Source organism: Amblyomma mixtum, chromosome 3 (genome assembly GCF_055824585.1).
Source record: "Amblyomma mixtum isolate Tamu chromosome 3, ASM5582458v1, whole genome shotgun sequence".
Classification (NCBI taxonomy): domain Eukaryota; kingdom Metazoa; phylum Arthropoda; class Arachnida; order Ixodida; family Ixodidae; genus Amblyomma; species Amblyomma mixtum.
In genome coordinates, this window is record NC_143014.1 from 433,441,489 (window position 1) to 433,448,193 (window position 6,705).

General features: G+C 48.5%; 1 protein-coding gene across 1 annotated transcript; it reads left to right on the plus strand.

Moving 5' to 3' along the window:
- The first annotated feature begins 2,795 nt into the window (after positions 1–2,795).
- Positions 2,796–6,245, plus strand: LOC149358144 (uncharacterized). Its single transcript, XM_089585074.1, has 2 exons — positions 2,796–3,351; positions 5,131–6,245. The coding sequence occupies exons 1-2, from the start codon at positions 2,858–2,860 to the stop codon at positions 6,011–6,013; spliced, it is 1,377 nt and encodes a 458-aa protein (XP_089441200.1). The 5' UTR covers positions 2,796–2,857; the 3' UTR covers positions 6,014–6,245.
- Positions 6,246–6,705: the final 460 nt, after the last annotated feature.

Genomic DNA, 6,705 nt, shown 5'->3' on the forward strand with positions numbered 1-6,705 from the left:
ATAAGCTAAACAAATACTGTGAGATATTACGTGGCATGGTGTTCAATTCTCACTTCTTTCTCTTTCTCTTCATTTCGTCAGGCGACGCTCAGTTCTTTCCTTTCTATCAAGCATCGCGACAGTCGACAGTATAATGCCTGTAACAGTGAGTTACGGACGGGAATTAGGCGTCCGCAGTGCGACCCATTTCGAACGAAGCGCGTTTGACGAACGCAGACCGGCTAAGCTGTGACAAGCCGCGCGTTTCCCGTCATTGTTACTGATCTGGGTATGGCGGGAATGGGCATGGGAATGAGCTCCTACGAAATCTGAGCATCATCTGTACGCTTCAGGTTGCCCGATGAGCGGCAAGACCATCGTTGGCCTCTCTACGCCAAACTACGAACGCCTAAAGCGTTCACTTGATTCGTAAACACATCATTTTCGATGTAGCCTGTGGAGAGCGTCGGAGAGCCCTTTGTCCTGCGGTTGATGTAGTTAGGATGATGATGATGATGACTTCGTGATATGAACATGCGATAGTTCGCAGTCGCCCGTAGCTTTCTGTGTTCTTTCTCTAACGTAAGCAGGCAATATCTTTCGCTTGTCAGAAAAACCTGACAGCATGAAAAACACTCTCGGTATTGTAAAGAAATTACAATTACAAAAATATCATCGAGTCAAGGACCTTATATAGGATTATTAGAGGCAGTTTTTATCCGACAAAATGCTTAGATTTCCACTGCATGAGGGCGCTGGTGCATATTCGCAAGTAGGGAGGGGCGCGACATGTAGGCTCCCTATTCGCAAGCGCCAAAAGAGGACGAGGAGGCAGCTACCGCGAGACCGCTTAGAGACGTACAGGTGAATACCAACCTTTACCACCCGATTCTTGGCCGATCCCCCAGAGTGGGTATGTGCCATTCTGTCGTAGGCTACAACAACAACAACAACAACGTTGCCGCTGCAGGACAGCAGGAAAACCACTCTTTTCGGTTTACGTATGGTGAGTGACAACTGTATTCTTTATTTTTTTTTATTATTCCTAACTCCCTGTGAGGAGCACCTCAGTTAGTATTGTCTTTAGGCTTGAGCCTTTTTTTTATCTGGTACATAGGTCTCCAGGGTTAGTGACGTCCAAGGAAGCTTCCTGTAACGGCGGTTGTTTGAACCGAACTCTCAACATCATCAGATCTCACGATTTCCCGCGTTCATATAGTAAGCTAAACAATGCAGTGCCTGAATCATTGTCTTGTCAAGGACTGTAGGGCAGGCCACCGCAATGGTGTCGTATTACAACCCCTGTCGTCGGTCGCAGCTGCAGTCTAATATTACGAAAAATCATTGCTGAAAGATTAAATTTCGCTTAAGCCACCGCGGTGGCTCAGTGGCTATGGTGCTCGGCTGCTGTCCCGGAAGACGCGGGTTCGATCCCGGCCGCGGCGGTTCAATTTCTTTGGAGGAGAAATTCGAGGCCCGTGTACTGTGCGATGTCAGTGCACGTTAAAGAACCCCAGGTGGTCGAAATTTCCAGAGCCCTCCACTACGGCGTCTCTCATAGCCTTAGTCGCTTTGGGACGTTAAACCCCATAAACCAAACCAAACCATTAAATTTCGCTAGAACAGACGGGCGTAGGCAACTCTACGAATGAGAATGATGGGACGGATATCTTGAACGATGCTATTCATTGAGAAAAGAAAATTTCTCTCCCTGATGTTAGGCACCTAATCGTGAGTCGAAAGCCACTTTGGAGAGGACACGGGTGGGTGAATTGCAGCAAGTGTTCGAATGGAACAGTGGTGCTAGCGTATGAAGAGTAATGGTCAGAAGAAAAAAATTCAGGCGGCACTTTGACAGTCTAAAGTGCGTAGAGGCGAAAGCGTTTTCCGCACTACTTTGCCTATACTCAGTTTCATACCGCCTGTTCCGTATTTATCTGTCCGTGTTAGAAAAAATTCTCCTGCGAAACTACTGGACTCTATGGGCTGAAACTCCGACTACAAGGTAGCTTATGATAGTCTTCGTCTTTCGATATGTAATTTAACATCTAAACTTGCCTACATTTTCAGGAATCGGCGAAAAACTGCATTCGGCTGCGGCAGAACTTTTCGTCCAGGCGAGCAAAGAAGCCAGTTTGACAGACTGCGCCATCTGGCGAGCGGTGTTAATTTCAAGGAGCAGACGACACGCACTTCCCAAGAAACCGCGCGAGGTGCGCATTCCAGCCCCAAGCCATGACATCGGTTGCCTCACCGCTCGCCAGATGGCGCAACCTATCAAAGTGGCTTCTTTGCTCGCTGGACGAAAAGTTCTGCCGCAGCTGAATGCAGTTTTTCGCCGATTCCCGAAAATGCAGGCAATTTTAGATGTTAAATTACTTATCGAAAGACGAAGACCATCATAAGGTACCTTGTAGTCGGCGTTTTGAGCCCATATAGTTCAGTAGATTGCGCAGCGGAATTTTTTGTAACAGGGACAGATAAATACGGAACACGCGGTACATCAGGTGCAGCGCTGTCAAAGCTAAAGCTCTTGTTTACGCTCCCTGCATCCGCGATAAAAAATAGTGCATGCTCGTGGCGAGCGGAAATAATAATTGCTTTGTCTGCAAGCTTAATATATAATACGTTTGACATCAATTTTGTAACCAACAGCTTTTTTCAAAGGGAAAAGATCGGAATCAGTAGATTTATATGTTTCGTTTGTCGTTTTTGTTCGTGTCGCGTTTTCGCCGACCGGCAACCCTGCCAGCTGTGCTCTCCGTGCTCTAGTGCACTGTATCCGTGCTGCGCCACTCGTTTTCAGAAAATGGCGTCGAACGCATTGACCTCGACCACCCCTCCGGAGCGGCTTTTTTCGAAGATTCGCACTTCGAAGATGTCCAGACACGCGAAGCAAGTCATTTCAAACGTGTATGCTCGGAATAGAGCCCGTTTCCCGCAGAAATCCGTCCGGGATATTGTGAATGTTGTTAGCGAGGATACCGGAGTGTCTCCGCGTACCGTCGCAAAATACAAGGCGGAGCGCCTTTGCGGACCATTCATGTCTCCGAAGAAAAGGTCTCGTCATGTGAGAATCGCAAGTTCACGAACGGTGAAGCATGACAGCTTCACGGTGCATGCCGTCCGACTGAAGGTACATGAGATGTACAGGAAGCGACAGGTACCCACGCTGGAGAGTGTTCGGAAGGCTGTCAACGAAGACGAGGACCTGCCGAACTTCAAGAAAACCACCTTGTGGAGGTTGTTGAAGGACATTGGCTTCGTATTTCAGAAAAGAAAAAGGAATCTTGCTTTCATGGAGCGCAGTGACATCATTGCCTGGCGCCGGCGGTTCCTGCGGGCGATTCAGGAATTCCGAATACAGGGCAGGTAAGAATAATGCTTTGCATCTTTTCTCACACAGCACGTTTGGATTGTCCCATAACGTTCCCCCGCGGTACATTAGTGGAGCGGGAGAGGTTGTCTTTTACAACCTCACACTATATTCTGTCCCATAACGCGTGATGTTAACGTTTACAATTTAATAACATTAATACGGATTTCTTGCAGAACTGGCAATGAATGTTGCGTCATCAGAAAAAAAAGAAAAAATTACCGACGATTACGTTACTTCCTAATGCGAAATTTGAGCGCAGCAAATAAGCTGTTTCACCTTTTCGATAGATTGAGGCAAAGAAATCGAGCAACACATGTATGCGCTATCACAGAATTTTTTTTTTTATTTTTCACACGTATTCGCAATTTCGGCTCGGGCGGTGCACATATACAGATCCGCCGCCACCGATCTGGCTCTCTGATTGCCACCGCACAGGGGTTGCATTGGAGGAGGAGCGAAGAAAGGAATTAAGTTCGAGCCGGCGCTTTGACAACCGGAGACTCGCAGGAAGAGGGGGGAGGGGGGCGGCGTGTACACCCAGCGGCAAACGATGGGGGCAGAAGCGCGCGCAGCAAGCGGACAACACGATAAAGGGAGGAGGGAAGAGATAGCAGCGACTGACTGATGCCGCTGACGCCGATAGCGCTGGGGGGATGAAAGGGGGGCGGAGCTGGTTACGAGGCCGACGCCGACGCGAAACCCAGGAACGGACGCCAAAGAGCTGCGCTCTAAAAATTACGAGGAACTTTAACGGCTAAAGTGGTGAAAGGCGAAAACCTGAGTGCTGCATTCTTCTCTGCGATTGTTCACTTCACATTCTGTTGATGCATTAATTAACTGCCAATTAATGACGCTTAATCTTTGTCTTTAGGAGTGGAGCGCGACAGCGTGTTGTAGCGCAGGCAGTCCACGGAACGCCACCACCCGTTCGGCGCGGTGCGTTGGCCTTTGAACGCAACGCTTTTTGAGGAAAGGAAATGGCGCAGTAATTCTCTGTCATCTCGGTGGACACCTGAACCGCACCGTACATAACCACCATAGCACTATAACCACTGAGCCACCGCGGCGGCATCGCTTCTCGGCCTTTTGGCTAAGATCGAAGTGTCGCCTCTAAGAGTGGAACGCGACAGCGTCTTGCAACGCTGCCAGGGAGTCCACAGAACGCCATCGCCCGTTCGGCCCTACGCCTTGCTCGTCCGTAAATTGGTTTCTGAGGAAAGGAAATGTATCTGTCTCGCATATCTCGGTGGTCACCTGAACCTCGCCGTAACGGGAAGGGAGGAAGATGGGAGTGAACGAAAAGACCGTATTTACCAGACGCGCCTTTGTTCATGAATTTTGCTCAGAGGTGGCATTTGGTGGCCGGTGATGTTTTATGCTATATTTGGGTGAGGAACTACCTGAGTTGTTCAGAAGTAATCAGTTTAATTCCAACTGTCTGCTACGACAAGCCAAAAACAGGTCTCCGCTGGTTGAGGCACCAGTATGCGTATCATCCCGCCGTCATGGCAGAAATGACATGCAGGAATGAATCGTAGTACTCGTTCTTCCGATGGACGCAACTTGGGGCTCCTGGTGCTCGCGTGCATATCATTTCGCAGGCAAAGAATGAAGATAAATCATGAAGTAACATTTCCTACTCAGTTTTTGGCCTATATTCTGCTCTGTGTTGTCAGTGATATGGCAAGACTCGTATTGCTGCTATGGCATAGCCGTGGGTATGTTTAATGATGTTAATTACCTCATCCATTATTTTGTTTTGCTTTGTGCAGATCCATCATTTACCTGGACGAAACCTGGGTGAACAGCGGGCATACGAAAGAAACTGTCTGGCAGGACAGAAGCGTGAAGTCCTCGCATGATGCGTTCCTGAAAGGCCTGACAACAGGACTGCCTGCGCCCTCAGGAAAGGGGGCCCGTTTGATCCTTGTGCATGCCGGGAGCTCTGCAACAGGCTTTGTGCAAGGAGCTGCTGACTTCTTCCGAGCCAAGAAGGGCAACAAGGCTGATTACCACTCCGAAATGGATGGAAAATACTTCGAGAAGTGGTTCACAGAGAAGCTTCTGCCTAATATTCCAGGCAACAGCGTTATTGTAATGGACAATGCGCCATACCACAGTGTGGCGCTTGAAAAGGCCCCTACATCATCAACCCGAAAAGCAGATATTCCGCTTTGGCTGACAAAGAAGGGGGTCCCCTGGACTGCCGACATGGTGAGGGCAGAGCTACTTGAGCTCACACAAAAAGTCAACACTCCAAGCATTATCTACAGAATTGACACCTTGGCGGCTGCCCATGGCCACGATGTTCTCCGTATACCGCCCTACCACTGTGAGTTCAACCCTATTGAACTTGTTTGGAGCCAAGTGAAGGGCTTTATAGCAAGCAGGAACAAAGGTTTCACTTTGGCAGAAGTTGAAAACCTCCTACCCGTGGCGTTGGCGGGTGTAACCCAACAAAACTGGGAAAACTGTTGTGCCCATGTCCAGCAAATTGAGGCAGAGGCTTGGGAAAGGGACATGATTGTGGACACCGAAATAGATCCTCTTATTTTCAGTGTCTGTGACTCATGCAATTCCTCGTCTGATGATTCGATTGCTGAATTCAGCGATGAAGATTTCAGTGCTGTTGATGAATTTGTGTCACTTTTGTGAAGAGATAGCTTGTTTGTTTGTTTCTTTGGGGGGTAGTGGTTGGGGGTTTACTGCACTCATCACAAGCTCTTAGCAGTGGGCTGAATTCCTGATCGCAACTGTGGATCAGTAGTCTCAGACACTGCAAACAGAAGCCCACCCTGCAATGGGAACTCCTGAAAACCACCCCTGGGAAGCAGGACGTATCGGCTGGTGGTGGTGTCGTCAGCAGAATAATTACAAACGCAAGCTCAAAATTGCCAAGGTAACACAGCAAGCAGAAGACTGTGTATCGACCCTTTCCAAAGGCTCTCCGAGTGCGGTTCCTTGCGTGGAAACCTCTTACGGCACCCGTCACAAACTATTGTCAGTGCACTGAACCGCTTATTGGTACTGTCAATTAATAGTCTCATGCACTACAAACAACAGACGGGGGGGGGGGGGGGGGCAGTTCTATATTGCCCGAGACTCGTCGAGCAGCCTTCGCCAACGAAGTCCGGGACTGAGGGCCCCACTACCTATCCTTTTCCCTGAACCCTTTTTTCTAATAAATGTTTTAACAACTACTGCAAAGGTAGTTGTTCATTGCTACATTGGAGTATTGATGTTTCTCTTTCCCCAGTATGCAAGACGCCAAAATTTTGAATAAAGGCTTCGAAATTTACATTTCCTTAGGCGGGAAAAAACCATTTGAGTGTGGCATAAAGAAATTT

Bases quoted from the DNA above. Each gene is read 5' to 3' on its own strand.
- LOC149358144 (XM_089585074.1), top strand. From the start codon at position 2,858: ATGTCCAGACACGCGAAGCAAGTCATTTCAAACGTGTATGCTCGGAAT. The intron at 3,352-5,130 runs GTAAGAATAATG...TGCTTTGTGCAG, and splicing joins GAATTCCGAATACAGGGCAG to ATCCATCATTTACCTGGACG.